Genomic DNA, 17,202 nt, shown 5'->3' on the forward strand with positions numbered 1-17,202 from the left:
AGCTTCATACTGCAACGGCAGTGAAAATGAGGCTGTACAGCCTGAACACAGGTGGAGTGAAAGAAACACTGTTCTAGACTTGACAGCTGCAACTCTTTACTGCTGTAATCAGAAAGAAACCCTTTGCAGGTTAAAAGCCAATGAGATCCCATTATCAGATCACTGGCTCAACAGACTTAAACACTGAGAAAATTAGTCTGTTCACCTGCGTCTATCCACTTCTGTCTGGAGTTACAAAGATGCTTAATAAAGAAAAATTGACAAGATAAACTGGTAGCTTAGTTTGTCAATCTTTAAATTGACAGATTTATTGTGTATGTTGCTTCAGACTGATAGCGGCCCACTCATAAACAAGAGTCCAGTAAAGCTTTGACCTGTGGATCTAGGGGGCCTGTGATGGGGGAAAAAACAGGCGTGAGTACTGTTAAAGCACTTTGTAAATTGGAGGAAATCGATTCTCAAGGTTTAGTGTTTTTTCCCAGAGTTACAGATGTAAAAATGAGCGACTCTAACCTTGCATCATTATAAATTGAATGAATGAAGGAATGAGACCTTTACTTGACTCTTAGGATACTTTGTGCACCTTTAAGAGCATTGCAACCTTTGGCACACTTTCCAAGGACAGACAGCCCAGACGTGCAGATAAAGCAGGAGCCCTGAGCTCTTCTGTATCTGACTGCCAGAGATAAGTGCTCGTGTTATATGCTGCAGAACTGGTGATCTGTGACAGAACTGTCTCTGAATCTATTTTGTGACTCCTGACTAGTTATCATTTAATTCACCATGTTAACGATCTGTTCTGATACCATACATGAAATACTGTTGAGCAAACATACAACTAGTGTTATAGACACGCATGACATGTCTTGAGAAAGCTCCGCCCACTGTGTGAAGCATGCAGTCAAGCAGGAAATGCAGCTTATTGTTTTTGTCTTCCTGAAAGGAGAAACAGAAACAGACGGTAAGGATTCTAATCACACCGTAAAATATCACTTCCAACTAATGAAGACAGCTCCGTGAGGGAACACTGTGAACACTGGGATAACTGGAAAATAGGAATACTTGCAATTCCTGTCAACTGCTGCAGTTTGCTCTGCTTTATGATCTGAAAGAGCTGCGACAGAAAGTGAAAGCAACTGTCAGAGAATCTTCCGGACTGACTGACTTCACTTTTATTTTTTGCTGTGTTTTCAGCTTCATTCACAGGCAAAATGTCGCTCAGATCAGAAGAGGATTTCTTATGTCCTGTCTGCCAAGAAGTCTTCACAGACCCTGTTGTTCTGTCATGCAGCCACAGCTTCTGCAAAGACTGCCTCCAAAAATGGTGGAGTGGGAAGAAAACATGCGAATGTCCGTGCTGCAAGAGAAGATCCTCAAAGAGTGATCCCCCTCGTAATTTGGCATTAAAGAACCTGTGCGAGGCCTTTTTAGCGGAGAGAGGCGAGAGAGGCGAGAGAGGCCGAAGAGTTTCAGAAGGGTCCGAGTCACTCTGCAGTCTGCACTCTGAGAAATTCAAAATCTTCTGTCTGGACCACCAGCAGCCAATATGTGTGATCTGTCGAGACTCGAAAATGCATAGCAACCACAGATTCAGACCCATCGATGAGGCTGCACAGGATCTTAAAGAGGAGCTCCAGAAATCCCTGAAGCCCTTAAAGGAGAAACTGCAGGTCTTTGAAGATGTTAAAGGAAGCTATGATCAAATAGTGAAACACATCAAAGTCCAAGCCCAAAGCACAGAGGGGGAGATTAAGGAGCAGTTTAAGAATCTTCACCAGTTTTTACACGATGAAGAGAAGGTGAGGATTGCTAACCTGAAGGAGGATGAGGTGCAGAAGTCTAAGATAATGAAGGAGAAGGTTGAGAGTCTGAGCAGAGAAATAGCAGCTCTTTCTAGCACAATCAGAGCCACAGAGAGGGAGCTCAAAGCTGAAGACATCTCATTCCTGCAAAACTACAAGGCTGCAGTTAAAAAAGCCCAGCAGCACCCCCTGCTGCAAGATCCAGAGCTGGCTTCAGGAGTGCTCATAGATGTGGCCAAACACCTGGGCAACCTGACCTTCAACGTCTGGAACAAAATGAAAGAGAAGGTCTTCTACAGTCCTGTGATTCTTGATCCAAACACTGCCGACCCAGAACTTGTTGTATTCGATAATCTGAGCAGCGTGAAATCAGGAGAGCGGAAACCACTTCCCAAAAACCCGGAGAGAACCAAGTTCTCCTGCTCTGTTCTCGGCTCTAAAGGCTTCAACTCAGGGACACATGAGTGGGATGTTGATGTTGGAAACAACAAGGACTGGGAACTGGGCGTGTTGAGCGAGTACTCCCAGGTCAGTGGGCGTCTTCAGTCAGGACTGTGGAGAATTTTGTTCTCTAATGGTAAATTCTCAGCATTTTCATCACCAGACACTGAGAAGGATCTACCAGTGAAGAAGGAAGTGCGGAGGATCAGAGTCCATCTGGACTTTGACAGAGGAAAGTTGTCGTTCTCTGATCTCGACACTAATGCCCACATGCACACCTTCACACACAGCTTCTCTGACACCCTGTTTCCTTACATTTACACTGAGAATCCTCAGCCAGTGAAGATTTTACCAGTGAAGGTCACTGTGACAGTGGAAAAGAACACTTAGAGTGATGCATATCATCATAAAGTTGGGAAATATGACAAAACTGTGAGACAAAATTTGTTAATTGTTTAGGAACGTAGAGCAACTTTAATATTAACGGCGCAAATATTAGATAAGTGTACAAGCTGGTGAATATAAAAGACTGCTGCAATGGTGATGAAGTACTCTCATATATTTATTGGTTTTATTTCTACCTCAATATACATAAAATCAAAAGCTACTCGATAGTCTACAATGGAACATTTAGGTCAGGATTTATGGTTGTTTTGTAGAAATATGGTCTCATTTCTATTTCGCCTAAGTTGCCCTGTTATAGTTCGTTGTTCATTAGATTCCCCTTTTGTCTTCAACCCTGTGTCTCATGTTTACGTCTTTCAGTGTTTCCTGTTTTATTTTGAAGAGTCAGCTGTCTCCATGTTCAATGTGTTTTGTTTTACTTCCCCTGTGGTGTCATTATGTTCCTTTGTGTCAGCTGTTTCCCCACTTCCCTCATTAGCCTTCATTCAGTCTTTGTCGGGTTGTCTGTGTTACTTTCACGATGTCATGTCACGCCAAGGTATTTCATGATTCAGCTCAGGTCATGCTCACGTTCCATGTTCCTGTTTTTTCCTCGCTTTTTGCATGCTCCTGCCCTGAATCGTGTTCATGTCTTTCGTTGCAGTTGTCGTAGTTTAGTTTCTTCCAGTTTAGGTTTTAGTTTAGTTTTCGTTCCTGTTCACTTTACCGCAGGCTTGGCCAACTCCAGGCCTCGAGGGCCGGTGTCCCTCAGGTTTTAGATGTCATCCTGGGTCTGCACACCTGAATCAAATGATTAGTTCATAACCAGGCCTCTGGAGAGCATGTTGAGGAGGTCATTTAGCCATTTAAATCAGCTGTCTTGGATCAAGGACACATCTAAAACCTGTAGGACACCAGCCCTTAAGGCCTGGGTTTGGACACCGCTGCTTTTCTGTGTTTTTTGTACTCATGTACATGTTACTCATGCTCGCTTTTTTATTATTCGAGTTACCTTTTTACGCTCCATTTTTTGATCTGCATTTGGGTCCAGTATTCACTCTACACCAGGGGTAGGCAACTCCAGGCCTCGAGTGCCGGTGTCCTGGAGGTTTTAGATGCGTCCATGATCCATCACAGCTGATTTAAAGGGCTAAATGACTCCTCAGCATGTCTTGAAGTTCTCCAGAAGCCTGGTAATGAACTAATCATTTGATTCAGGTGTGTTAACCCAGGGTGGGATCTAAAACCTGCAGGACACCGGCACTCGAGGCCTGGAGTTGCCTACCCCTGCTCTACACACTGTCACCTCCCGCTGCCTGTGACAGAAACGTGTGGGGTATTTTTCTGGCTACTTCATGAACAAGAATGTCTAAGATGCTTGAGTATATGAAATACAGTCCTCAAAATAATGTTTCACAATGCTCGTGACTTCACTTTGGCCTTGGGAAAGAAACTTAAAATGTGAAGGGAAAACCCTGAGTTACAGCGTTACACAATGCTTTTATTTTTAAATTCACAATGTTTTTAAATGTTTGTGTTTAAATCCACAACCTTGCTGTCACTTCACAGCAAGGTTTCTGGGTTTGAACCAGCTGGTTGGTTGAGAACTTTCTATGTGGAGTTGTCATGTTCTCGTTTCCCTGTGTGGGTTTTCTCTTTGTGCCCAGCCAGCCCAAAGACATGCTCATGAGATTAACCTTTTAAATTTGTCTGAGGTGTGTGGGAGTGTGTGTTTGTCTGCTTCATAAGTACTAGAACACAGAAGACAGAACTTCTGGTTCTGTAGTGCTCTCTGGACAGCAAATATTTATTTCTGCCTTATAAATGTTCATCTAATTTATGGAACCATTAATGTTGTCTTCACAACAGTCTCATGGAAACGGGTCATGGTAACCAGTCTGCTGTTCTTGTAACCACATAATCTGTTTATATAGTTATTTAACACCATTACTCAGACGTTGAATAATTAAGAGACACAAAATGAGAGAATTATTTGGAAAAAAAGAACGTGTCACATAATTCTGAAGATAATATCCTTATACATCTCACCTAACATAATTTCTGTCAAATAATTTCTGCTGTGATTTAATGATGTGTTACTTAACAGACTGTTTGGTTTGGTTTAACAAGACGTTTAATAATGAAAAAAATCTAATAAACTGTGTGGGTTGTGATTTGAAGATATATGAATTGTATATAACTGAGTGTAATGGACACACTCAGTTGGTAAATAAAACTAATTTCATTCAATAACCAGTCTCCATCACCAGCGAGTTATGCCAGCATGTTACGATAGAGAATTGTTGAGGCGGCGGGTGACAGAAGACGATGATGATAACACTGTTAGAAGTGCTGATTTTAAACACAATGGTGTGTGATGGTTTTGTAGATACTATCACACTATCTTGAGTCTGTGTGATGAAAACCGCTGATAGAGGTAGTGAAGAGTTGCATCACTTAAATGTTTGTGTAATATTAACCACATGGATGCAAACAAAACTAATGCAAGGGGAAATGATTTTCTGTAGCATGCACTTTGCTTTGTTCCAGTTCTTTGTCATATTGCTTTTTCTAATTGTGGCAAGAATAAAAATCATGCTGAAAGAACTTTTTTGTTTCTGGTGTATCCTTGTAACCAACTTTAACTTACTAATGTAGACTGGACATTGGCAGTCTGGTGGTTGTGCTGTGTCCCAGAGAAGAGAGCCGGGGGCTCTTATGTGTGAAATCTGCATTAAACTTCAGTTAAATAAAGAATATGCTGGGCTCCTGTCTTGACCCATGAAAGAGATTCTTAATAGTTTCACTTTGTAGTTGAAGTGAAAATCACACCTACTTCAAATCACTGGAATTGTGTGTCAAAGTCTGTACTCCTGCTTAGTTATATTATACGGACAGAAATTTGAGCACTGCAACATCACTCCACTTGTCCCAATTTAAAGAAAAAAATCTCATTAATGGATATAAAATAGTTTCAACAGAAAATCTGCAGGACTTTAATGTCTATGTGATTATGAGAGCAACAGAAAAAAAACAGAAAAACTTAATTTGGGTGCATTTTGGGTAAACTTTCAAAGGTCACATCACCAGGTGATGTCAAACCTTCAAAAATAATTTTCTGATACAGTGTGGGTTTGTGTAAGGTGGGAGGCAATGATTGATTTTTAGGAAAAAGTCTTGTCGTGACTGTTGAGTTTCCAGACAACAGCACGCTGGACCTGAACTAAAAGCTCCAGGAAATTTTGACCTTATGCTTGTGAATAACAGTGGCTGCTTCCGTGGCTTTGACAAATGTCTCCACCAAAAATAATTTCCAAAGGCAAGAACCAGGCTTACACCTTTCATTTTTTCTTTACTATCTAGCTTGAACAGCAGCTGGAGTCTGGAGAAGCAGTGTTACCTTGTTTTCTTTGGTCCTCAGCTTGGATCCTCCGTACAGGTTGAAGTCTCGACCAGTCAGATCCCTGTAGAGGTACTGACCCAGGATCAGGTGGTTTTTACATACTGTCTCCTGATTTAAGTCCTGCAGAGATATTTTGGTTTAGAAGACCAGGTTTTTGTATTTATCGATCAGTTAGTTTCTAATTATTAGGTATGCTAGATGTAATTTGAGATCATGTGAGTCTGTGAGCAGCCTCTGAGTGAGTCTCAGAAGGGGAGCCTGATAGATGAAGGCTCTACCTCCCATTCTACTTTTGGAAACTCAACAACAAGTAAGCCCGCAGTCTCAGAGAAAAGTGCTCTACTGGGATAATATGGTACTGAGGTCCTTAATATATGAAAGGGCCTGATAATTTGTAACTGTGTGTGAGGAAAAGGATTTATACTGCATTTATCACTGAGTCAATGAAGAGATGCTAACATGGCAGAAATTTAATCTCTTCTTAGAAGTAATAAATGCATGAACTATTTTTTTTCCTAATTTTGCACAGATCTAAGAAGGCAGCACCAGAGATTTGTTTAAGTTGCGGATTAAGCTTTTCAAATCTATGGCTTCATCCCTCAGGAGCTTCCTGTGCTGGAGGAGATCATTAAAATAAAATTCAGACAAGCAGGTGACCTACAGGCAGAGGTGATTTCAGCAGGGGAATGAAAGCTGTGAAGGGTCCGTTATGATTCAGCAGACGTGGACAGCCTGCCTCTGAAACACACACACACACACACACACACCCCAAAGGTCAAAGGAAAGGTGCGGTAAAAGAATAGCAACACCAAAGAACGTACAAAAAACAGCATGTCTCATATAAATTACCTTGCAGGATAATCGGGACACAGACTCATGTTTTTATTATTTTAAAAAAAAGCTGATATCACCACCACGCCTCACTTTAAGTCATATCCTGTCAGTTAGCTTGAAACACTCTGAGGTGATGATCTCTTGTTTTAACAGGAAACCCCGCCATAGTTCAATAAAGTACTGCGGGTATTTCTCAGAGTGTATTTTTGCTGGTTAGTTTTACCGAACATGGAAATGGCTCCAGTAAAGTTTCCTCTCCAGCTGCCGCTCCGGTCCAGCTCCATGGCGCGCTCCATCAGGTTACCATAACAACGCCGACCATCACTGATCTGATCCACTTCACAAACACATCTGAGAGAAGGGGGCAGGAAGAGAGCGCCACTTTAGCCAACTGACGCAACTGACACTGTGACCTGACCTATCTGATCTTTCCAGGTTTTCCCATCGTTACTTTTAGGAAGCGAATCATTCTCAGTGAAAGTAACGCTCCAGTTTAAAATCACATCTAATCAAGTTCAGCACACATGATCGAGATGCTTTGTGTTTGCCCATTTGACGGATTTTAACTCAAGACTCAAAGCAGTGTTTCGGACAGCTTTATCTTTATCTTTATATAAACACGGACCTACTAAATTTGTATTTCTTTTGTCTTTATGTTAAATATTCATATTAAACATAACCACAATTTCAAATAAAGAGGTCAGTGTGTAGACAAGTAATCCTTATCAGCTAAATGTTCAGTTTCAGGTTGTTTTTTTCTGAGAGGGTTTTGGTCATTTATTTGGTCATCTCAGGCACACACCTCCGGCTCAGCGCAGAAGCCCAGCGCACTTGTTGTTTAAACTAGAGATGGCACGATACCACTTTTTTATGTCCGATACCGATACTGATATCATAAATTTGGATATCTGCCGATACCGATATGAATCCGATATAGTGTGTTTTAATCAATAAAACTGTTTTTTTATATCTTGCTGCATTTTGTATAAGTTCATACTCAAGTTTAAATAAACAACAACACAAAAGCTATTCTGTTATACCTGTATGTAAAAAATACACTGCACCCAAAATATTTCATAGTTCAGCAAAACTGATCAATCTAATAAACTTAAACCTACTCCATTCTTCCTATTCTGGTATTTTAAAGTGTACTTAGCAGAAATATTAAGCAACCTAACTAATAGGGTTGCAAATTCCCAGCAAAAAAAAAATAGGGAACCACCCCCCACCTCATGATTCTTAATCGACGTAATCAACTTTAATTTGATGCAGGTTGGAAAAAAATTGCACAGAAATAAATTATTTTTCAAGAATAATTAAATAGATTCAACATCTTTCTTCAACAGAACTGCAGACTATAAATAAATAAATTCTAACAACAGCTTATCAAGGTTAAACCTGCTGCTGTTGTTCACCCGCTAATTTCCTCTTTCTGGCGCAAAGTAGGCCAAAAACAAAGAAGAGAGACGGACTCGCGACAGAAAAGCCGATCAGCTGATCACTAAGCAATTTCACAACTGAAGTACCAGCAGGAGAGGGAGGGAGAGAGAAGAGGCAGTCGCTCCATATATCGGTTGTTAAGCTTAACGTGGGAATGCTTTACAAACGTTCAAAGATGAACTTACACACTTGCTTTACTTCTCTCTGGGATCACTTCCTCGGAGATGAAATGCCGGTTTGGTAGCGAGGCCACAAACACACAGCCGCTCTATCAGGTGAGCACACTGCTCCAACGTGCTACTCGTTATGGGCCGAGTTACGCCATGTCGCAAGTTTTGTGAGGTGCTTTTTTGATATTTAATGGATCGGATTACATTTTTTATTTCTCTCCGATATCCGATCCAGTAATTTACGTCAGACCGATACCGATACGTAATATCGGATCGGTCCATTTCTAGTTTAAACTTTGTGTTTCTTAGGGGCAGCCAGCCAGAAAGAAGATGGCATGAAGGCAGAGAAGTCAGGAAAGCAAAGTTTAACTCTAACATAAAACAATGGGTCCATGCCTCATCCTCACAGTGAGGATTACAGTTTATTAATTTAACACTGTTACGGGATCTTAACTCAGTAGTAGCAGACATCTGAAGCCGAGGTACTAGTGTTATATGGTAACTGGAAAAGTTGGATTTGAACATGTCTTGACTGGCTTCAATCTCTGGTCTAAGCTTAACGTGGCTTAGACCAGAGTCTAAGACCACGACTCACAGACCAGGACTGGTCTGTGAGTCGTTTGTTACCGGGCCGCAAGAGTCGAGGTTCGGTGTGAAATTTATGGTTTTCAGGGTTTTTATTGTTAACTCAGTTTCCCTGAGTCTTTTCCCATGTTGTAGTTGTGTGTCTTATTTTGAAAGAAATATTTACGCTTACCATAGCGACCAGAGAGCATTAAAGGGCAGAGAGGAGGATGTTACTCTCAATGTTATTGGCACATTTCAGGAGGACACTGCTAATTAAGTTACACAAATACATAGTGAATTTCCGTTTATTATCATATTTACCAAATAGCACAGTTTTTGTCTTGGTCGTATGATTTTCTTTTGTTATATTTATCCTTGACACCCTAAAGCCTGGTCCGTGAAAATATTGTCTGACATTAAACCGGTCTGTGGTGCAAAAAAAGGTTGGGGACCGAAATCCAAAATTCTGCCACACCACTTTAGGATCCTGACAGTAACAGACCAGCTTGTATCGACTGTGGTGTCATTACATCTGGCACGATCTACAAATCTCCCAGATGTATTACATAAATATTTAGACTGTGTTATTTTTTTTCTGCCTAAAATTGTGTTACAGGACTTATGCGTTGGGATAACTTTGTTATTCTACTTTCATCATGGAGTGAAATGGATCTTTTTCTGGTTGGTGTTCTGGTTTTAGTCACAACAAAGTCAAAAGGAGCCGATTCTTCTGGCTGTGGTCACATTTTAGACTGGGCTCTGCATTTTTGGTCCTCCTCCCAGTTGTAGATAATGGTAGAGAAAAGTTTGTGTGTCTGACCTGGGTTCGCCATTCAGTTCAGTCTGACAGCGAGCTGTGGGGTCACAGGTGTCCACCGAGCAGGCGGAGACGAGCTGACAGCCAGACTCAGGGCTGCCACCTATAGGCGACATGCCGGACATACATGCACAGCTGGACTGAGAGCCAGAGAGAGAAAGAGATGGAGAGAGAGAGAGGAGTTAAACAAAATGTCAGGATTTTGTTGCAAACAGCTTTTTCCTGACTCTTGGCAGGTCTCCTCACCTTGTTGGCTCCTTTGAAGACACAAACTGTGGAGTTCAAGGGACAGCCCCCGTTGTTATCTAAGCAAGGGTTCTGAGGTATACAGATTTTGCCATCGCCCAGGTAGCCGGGCTTACATGCGCAGCTGACCTTTAACCCCCGAGAGGAGCACTGGGCATTAACGTCACAATCCCTCTGTGAACAAACACCTGAGCAGAAAACGAATAAATAACCTTCAGATTAAATTCATAATGTTATCTGGGTCACTCCATTTAAACAATCAGTGCACTCCCCCCACCTGACCCCCTCAGAATGAGCTGGGGCTTTTGTGCAATACCTTCAGTATATGTAATTATTCCATGAGAAATTACATTTTGTATGAGTGAATGTGTGAGTCAACATTTTGTGCTTTTTAAGTCTTAAGTCTATTTTTTAGCATTTTTTGAGTCCTATTAACATCTTAAACATGGGCGATAGCCACGTGTTGACAGTCAATTTTGCACACACTTCAAGTCGCACACACTTCAATTTTCAGAAGTTTTAATTTCTGTAAATGACTTTGAATATCAATGTCATGTGAAATATCATAGTTTCAACAGTAAGACTGCGGCAGTAGCAGAAACGAGCACTGGCAACCCAGATGTTTGATCTGATTTTTGGTTAAAACAGCAGAAAGTCCATTTTGGGTTAAGTTTACAAGATCCTATCATGTGAGATGGGTGGTCGGTCAAAACAAATTAAAACACATGAAATTCTAATTTTTTGCTGATACATGGCTCATCTTCAAGCCCTACTTTGAGGATTTGTAAAATCCTCAAATGCTCCTCATTGTCTACAACTAGGAACAGGGCCATGAAAATTTTAACAGCTCCATTTAAAACACTGAAGTTATTGTATTTAATAATTTGCTGATTTTGAGGGGAACAGGAGAGATTTTTAGTCCATTTTTATTTTAGTTTAATTGAACAACTCATGTTATCAGCAATGTACTGTATATGTACATTGCAATGTAAGATTAAAATAGGCTGTGTGACATCACCAGTTTGCAAAGCCCAGTGTGTTTTTTTCTCTTTTTGTATAAAAAGGTTGGACGTAGCAAAGACAATATACCAATTAAAACTCTTGTATGCAAATTAATATTTTTTTTCTTTTCTTTTAATTTGCCAGAAGGTTTATTGAAGACTCCAGTTGAAATGAGAATTTTCTGGCAATAATTTCATGGTTAAGGCTTTAAACAGTTAACATGTTCACTTGGCCATACACACGCTCACTTCTGGTAACAACAGCAGCATAAACTCAAAATTTTCACAAAATAAATTATTATAATTTTTTACTTGCGCATTTGTTCTGTGGCGTCTTCCTGTATCCAGGCAAACATTCACATACGGCGGCGTCTCCCTCTCCTTTACAGTATGAATACGGGCTGCAATTGTTGCACCTCCGATTCTCTGTCAACAACACAAACATGGCAGCAGCTCACTGCAGGCAGCAGTTTAACACAAAACAAACAGGTAGTGCAGGGAAACATCATTACCTGAGTATCAAACCACATTTGAGAAGTCCTTTTCAGTCTACTTGTATTTTTAATTGCAGAAAATGTATCCGTTATTGTGTTTCTAAAATCTTTCTTATTCTTTGATCAAAATAAAGTTGGGTTAGTTAATGCAGTTTATTACTTTGAGCTCACAACACAGCAACAATCTCTTTGTTTTATCTCTTAGCAGTAAATATTAAATACCAGTCTGGGTTGAGGCAGATCTGTTTCAGTTACAGAAGTTATTTTCAATCTGCTAATGAAACTTTTTTTTCTTAGATTTATACTGTACAAATTATTTATTAATGCAATTTACACTTCTCTCTTACACGATGCCAGTCTTGCTTTTACTGTTTTTAACAAATACCACTTTAATGTTTAGTTTGCTTTCTTTTTTATCAATTTTGTTTAGATATAAATTCCTACACCATCTCATAAAGCCCTTACCAGGCATCAGTGGCACTTTTATTTTATCTGTGTTATGTGTTGTTTATTGTTGTCTGTGCTATTGTTGCTCTTTATTGTGCTGCTGTAACAAAAAATTACCCTTGTGGGATAAATATCTATCTATCAGCAGACAGCTACAGCATGCTCCGCAGCTTGTCTAATTCTATGGAGATGATGAAACTAAAATAAATGAACTGTATCATCTAATGAAACCCAGTAATATACATTAATAATGAGTGATGTTTCTGCTAATTTAATACAGTATATTTCTTTGTGGTATGATCTTACCTTGGTCACAGTTCTTCCCAGTGTATGGTGGCTGACACAAACACTCTCCATCACCTTCAGGACCTTTATTACACACTCCATTTTTACAGTCACACACTGCACACAGAGAGGCAGTTTTTAAGCAGATTTCAGATGTTCTTACAGTTTCATAGTAGTCTTTGAAGGTTTGACTTTCTGCTTTATTTCCTTTTAATGTGAAGAAACATTTCACTGAGCTGACCTGTTTATCTAATAAAATTAAAAACTCATTATGAGCACTTTCATGTTGGATGCACATTCCTTCCACCAGCTGTGTCACTATGCACAAGAAACATGCTTGAGACAGCATGATTGGATGACAATGTATATATGTCCCCCTCAGCTGGGCTTCGATGTCAGTATGCGTTTCTTTTGGTTGAGGCACAATGTTAGCTTCCAGGTGAAGAAAAATGATGATTTTATGCTCTCTAGGGCCTGTTAGATACAACATGACAATGACACCGCTTTCCTCTGAAGCAGGTGTTGTGACCAGCATTGAGTGCTGACTGAGATTAGTGTTGTTTTTGAGCTACTAGGGAGTAGTTAGTTCTACTGACAGCGGAAGTGTTTTTCTTTGACTTTGTTAACCATCTCCTTTTCTCTTTTCAGTATGTTTTTTTGGCCTTTTCTTTTTCCAGTTATAAAATTGTTACTCGTACTTGATGTAACAAGTGCACATAAAGACATGAGTATTTGCAAAAAGTGTAGTGCATGCAGACAGCAGCAGATGCAATGCTAATTTTAGTTAGCCTAGCAGTCAGTGCAGCACATGCCGCTTTGCATGTGAAAGGACCTCCTACTTTCAAGTCTTGTTGAACTCAAGATGGCTGTCATTTTCTAACGGATGCTCCTCACTGCAGTAATAAAGGAGGATAAACGCAGGAGATACTTTTGACATACACTGTGACTGGTAAGCTGCTGCCATGAGGATGCTGCATCCCTTTGTTTTAGTGTCAGAGTGACCCCTTCTCTACCACATCTACATCAAAACATATAAATGTTCAGCTTGAGGCTTTAGAACAGGACAAACCAATGGGTGATATGAACCAATGGGTGATGAAGTATACAGAGTCCACAGTTGGTGGATGCAGATGAAAAGTTGCTGATAAGTTTTTCTAAATGTTTTTATGCATTTTGACCAACACAAGGCGAGTGCAACTTAATTCCATTATATTGAAGAAAAAACAACAATCTCATTGATTGTGGCTCAAGAGTTCTTCTTGTAATCAAAAGCCGGTTGCCGGTCAAGCCCCGGCTCGGACAATCTCGGTCGTTGTGTCCTTGGGCAAGACAAGGCAGCTGTGGCTACAATGTAGCTTGCCATCACCAGTGTGTGAATGTGTGTGAATGGGTGGATGACTGAATGTAGTGTAAAGCGCTTTGGGGTCCATAGTGACTAAGTAAAGCGGTATACAAATACAGGCCATTTACCATAACACCAGACAGGTCACACTGAGACGATCTAGGCAGATAAAACGTATAACAGTACAGGGGAAAATTATGTAAATATGATTTGGGGCAAACTATGCCTCAGAAAGTAAAGAGGGTACCAACCTTTATCACACCTTTCTCCATAAGCATTTGGATTCTTACACTCCTGACAGGCAAAGCCAGTGAAACCATCCTGAGAAGGAAGAAGTTTTTTTTTTTTTAAATTTCGAAATATTACCAAGAAAAAACAAGAACAACCAATTACTTGAAATCTCTGGACTTCCCCAGCATTTCTTCCTCAATGTAACACAAAAAATGCGATATTTGTAAGAATAAACCTAAATACAGTCAAATTTCCTTTTGCTGACCAAACAATAACCATCCAAAGCCACTGTCTCTGAATCAGAAACGTAAATGGACATTAAGATGAAACCATTGTCATGGAGCTAAAAGGTTCCTTCATGTTACTGTTTGCATTTCCACTATGATAACCAACTGCAAAGATGGTTCAAATTAGTTATACAGACAGTTACATGTGGGAATCTATTTAAGAGAACGAGTTTACTTTAAGCTTTCAGTGCGTCTGAGCTGCATGTGTTTGTGACAAATGGTGCAAACAAAACAGCACAGCCTGCTCTATAGCTGAAAATGCTTTACAAAGGTGCGAAGATCTTTATTAGAAAGTAACTGTACAATAATCAGAAGGCAACACTTCTCCGATTAATCAGTCATGTTGTTTTCTCTCCCTCTCTTCATATGTATCTCTCTGTCTCTCTTTCTCTGATATGAAATTTCTCTGGACTTAACCGGCCGAATACACTGCAACTTTGATGTATTTCAGACTTTCATTTTTCTTCATGTCTTTTGAATTTGTTCTTCTGCTCTTCATCTTGATTCTGCTAGGATATTTGAGTTTTAAAACTGAAGTCTACATGCTTGTCTTGTCCGAGTTTAAACAATCTGAGGAGTAGATTCATAAAAAGTAAAAAGCAAGAACTTCATACCAAAATGAATGCAAAAAAGTAATCATTGGCATGATGCCATGCTTCTAGCACAGCCTCTTCTCTCTCTCCCTCTTCCTCTTGTCTCCTTTTCCAGGAACCTCTCTATGTGATGTCTTTCCTGCGGCTCAGCTGCATTCTCCCTGTGACTTTGATTTAAATTTGGATTGTCTACCTGCCTGCCTTACCGTTTAAATTCACAGAATTCACAGAACTCTCCTCTCCCCCTTTGAAAGTAGTCCTGAAATTATTTTGCTGCAAAATTGTTCCTGTGATTCGATGCAATTTTGGCTTCCAGTGATACATATTACCTTGACTTCAGTCAGTCAAGGTAATCAGTATCAGTTGTAACTGAAATTAAATTTAAATTCCAACTGGATTAATCACCCAGTCACAGTGCATGTGAACCAGCCAACATGCAATGCTCAGATGTAACTTGATTGCTACATTTTTTATAAAGTTATGCATGCAAAAACAACAGTAGCCTGATGTTTCACTACAGTGGAAACAAGTGTTTATCTCACTGACAATGGTTCTTTGGTCTGAAATAGTTTTTGGTACTTTGGGGATGGAAACACAGATAATGAGTACTTTTTTCTTCCTTGAAACCAGGAAAGAAAAGAAAAGAAAGAAGAAACCAGGACAGGTTTTCACATAAAAGTTAATAATGAATAGCATCTCTATAAATACATAAAAAAGAGAGAAGGGATACCAACATTACAGATGCAGGTTCCGTTGCCCAGGTCTCCATCCTGACAGACCCCATTATTGTTGCAGGTCTTCCCAGACCAGCTGGGGCAGGCTGCAGACACACAACAAGTGAGAATGTGTGATTAGAAAAAATCAGAGCTGTTTATTCAATTTGTGCATTGAACATTTATCCAGTTTGAATTCATATAAACATTTGGCAAACTGTGTAAGATAACCTGATGATGTCTATCTTAGAGGTAATCTGTGACTAAGCTGTGCACTATGCGCAGTGTGGGTTTCAGGCATGCCAGACTGCGAGAAAAGTAATGTGTTTAATCACAAATTACACAGAGATTAAAAAAAAAAACATAACACAGCCATGCATCACCAGCTAATGTCCTGCTTTCATGAGTTGAAAATGTATCTGAATATTTAAAAGTTTCCAGCAGAACTTTATAACTAAGTAGCTCTGTGAAAGATGGAAAATGTCAGAAGACACACTGTTATCCTCAACAAAGAGGGAATTAAGGCGGTGCAAGAAGTGGATGAGTTGTACTTACTTGTGTGAACTTACACACCAAGTGTTACTACAATCAAACTTATTATTCAATTAGGAATGCCAACAGGACATAACCACATTTAAACAAGCAAGCTGTTGATCTCTGTTGATCATCTGATCACCAGTTGAAGTAGGCTTAGAAAAACCTGATAGTTAATAGAGCAGAAGAGAAAGGCCTTTTTTATTTCTGCTGGATGTTTTAATTATGTCTATAAAAAATAATAAATGTATGAATTTTCATCTTCTACCCTTCCACCGAGTAATCCTAAATCCACTTGTTTCCAGCTCCAAATTTACGTTTATTTATTAGGCTATTTATTTTTGTATTTTTTGAAGTTTTTTACCTTTCTGCACTTTGATTATTTGCAATAAACAAGCAAACAGGTGATGTGTTTATGTAAGTTAGTTAAGTTATGTAAGTGATATGATGATATGGCTGCTGTGACAGCATCATTTCCCAACTCTTGGGGTGAATAAAGCATATGTTATCTTTTTATTAATGGATTCATTCTCTATCTAAAACATGATGTCTTAGCTCCTCCCCATTTACAAAAATCCTTCTTAGGATTGGGTTTTCCTTATAAACACAGCAGGTGAGTGGGTGGGACTGATATGTTCATGAGATGACCATAAGGTATCTGAAGCCTGAGTGTTTAACTCACAGTGATTACTTGTACATATGCAGATGACCTCCAGCAAATCAACTGACCCAAAGAGAAGCAACAGAGACATGTTCCTTCAGAGACACAGTCCACTCTCTGGTTGAAACTTTCTGGGGGTTTGTTTGTTGTTGGGTTTTGTTTTTTTGTTTTTTACTGGAGCAGGATAATGAGCACAAAACCACCTCAAAGCTTTCCCAGGACAAAGAAATCCAAGGACTGCTGACAGCCGTGGCCTTCACCCCACAGTCGCCTGACCTCAAACCCAATGAACATTCAAGGGGGCACTTAAAGACTGTGAAAGCCAAACACGGCTGACATTACAAGAAGCTCTTTGGAGCACTCTCAGGTTATGGTGGGATAACATCAGTTATCCGTCCATGGTGTTAACAAAATTGGGTGCATGTGCAGCCCTAGTCCTTCCATAAAGTGCACCTACGGGCTCAGGAGCACATTTGCATGACTCACAGCTATTGGTCTTAATGCACAAGC

The 17,202-nt window shown here is 39.9% G+C and overlaps 2 protein-coding genes across 2 annotated transcripts in view; one reads left to right on the forward strand and one right to left on the reverse strand.

Annotated features, from left to right (window-relative positions):
* The window catches only part of stab1 (stabilin 1), a 175,513-nt gene that overhangs the window by 151,495 nt on the left and 6,816 nt on the right, over window positions 1-17,202 (reverse strand). The window contains exons 4-12 of the mRNA XM_085274736.1: window positions 15,519-15,604; window positions 13,925-13,994; window positions 12,353-12,448; window positions 11,418-11,531; window positions 10,105-10,292; window positions 9,862-9,998; window positions 7,088-7,215; window positions 6,692-6,768; window positions 6,028-6,150 (exon numbers count right to left, since the gene is read on the reverse strand). Of these exons, the coding sequence (XP_085130862.1) occupies window positions 6,028-6,150; window positions 6,692-6,768; window positions 7,088-7,215; window positions 9,862-9,998; window positions 10,105-10,292; window positions 11,418-11,531; window positions 12,353-12,448; window positions 13,925-13,994; window positions 15,519-15,604 (1,019 nt within the window). The remainder of the gene's footprint in view (window positions 1-6,027; window positions 6,151-6,691; window positions 6,769-7,087; window positions 7,216-9,861; window positions 9,999-10,104; window positions 10,293-11,417; window positions 11,532-12,352; window positions 12,449-13,924; window positions 13,995-15,518; window positions 15,605-17,202) is intronic.
* LOC146574795 (E3 ubiquitin-protein ligase TRIM35-like) lies at window positions 861-5,225 on the forward strand. The gene is made up of 2 exons (XM_085274737.1): window positions 861-961; window positions 1,195-5,225. The coding sequence occupies exons 1-2, from the start codon at window positions 913-915 to the stop codon at window positions 2,631-2,633; spliced, it is 1,488 nt and encodes a 495-aa protein (XP_085130863.1). The 5' UTR covers window positions 861-912; the 3' UTR covers window positions 2,634-5,225.

This window comes from Mchenga conophoros, linkage group LG5 (genome assembly GCF_057382185.1).
Source record: "Mchenga conophoros isolate Kocher_MC1m ecotype Shallow Benthic linkage group LG5, M_conophoros_male_GT1.1, whole genome shotgun sequence".
NCBI lineage: Eukaryota > Metazoa > Chordata > Actinopteri > Cichliformes > Cichlidae > Mchenga > Mchenga conophoros.

Coding starts and splice junctions, on each gene's coding strand:
- LOC146574795 (XM_085274737.1), top strand. CDS start 913: ATGCAGCTTATTGTTTTTGTCTTCCTGAAAGGAGAAACAGAAACAGAC. Junction 962..1,194: donor AGGAGAAACAGAAACAGACG/GTAAGGATTCTA, acceptor CTGTGTTTTCAG/CTTCATTCACAGGCAAAATG.